This window comes from Sphaeroforma arctica, assembly GCF_001186125.1.
Source record: "Sphaeroforma arctica JP610 unplaced genomic scaffold supercont1.13030, whole genome shotgun sequence".
NCBI classification, from domain to species: Eukaryota; class Ichthyosporea; order Ichthyophonida; genus Sphaeroforma; species Sphaeroforma arctica.
The window spans coordinates 1-687 of NW_014027528.1; the positions used below are offsets into that span (position 1 = coordinate 1).

At 41.0% G+C, this 687-nt stretch overlaps 1 protein-coding gene across 1 annotated transcript; it reads left to right on the top strand.

The window, feature by feature from the left end:
• Nucleotides 1–397: 397 nt before the first annotated feature.
• Nucleotides 398–547, top strand: SARC_17971 (hypothetical protein; the record flags this gene model as incomplete). Its single annotated transcript, XM_014287945.1, has 1 exon — nucleotides 398–547. A coding segment is annotated over one exon (150 nt), but the record flags the coding sequence as incomplete, so codon positions are not given.
• Between the last annotated feature and the right edge of the window lie 140 nt (nucleotides 548–687).

The following is a 687-nucleotide window of genomic DNA, read 5'->3' on the forward strand; positions in this document are numbered from 1 at the left end:
ATGAACAAATACATTCGCCCCTGGTTTTTTTTGGGGGGGGGGAAGTTTCTTTCTCACTGGTATCTAAAGCCGGCATATCAGCGTCACTTGCACAATTAATTGGATCGAGGTAGTGTACCCTTTTTGTATATACAGGTGCTTTTGTGTGCACAAATCTTCAATATTTTCTAAATCATATATATATATATATATATATATGTGTGTGTGTGTATATATATGTATATATATATATTTATATATATTTGTATTTGTATTTATATTTATATTCATATTCACATTCATATATATACTATTATTCCACCATCCTATCCAGATCGAAGCATGGCTACGCGATCACAAACTAGACGTGGCCAAATCCAAGCTGGCCTGCATCTCCCAGGCCACCAAACTGCTGCAGATGCCCAAACAGTCCCAGGATGATGTGAGCAAAATTCTGGAGGCATGCACAGAACTCAACTACATGCAAATACAGAAGATTCTGTCCATGTACACGCCCGATACGTCGGACGAGCGCGTGCCGGTACACGTTATCTGCGCGGTGGAAAGTGTAAGTAGCTCACAATTGTACTCTACATATCTGTTTGTCAACGGCTGTGTGCTCTACTGCCCCTGTTACTTTGCCTACGTACGCACATCCCCTCCGTGTGTATCACTCTGACACGTTTCTATGCTCCTACACTGTCAAAA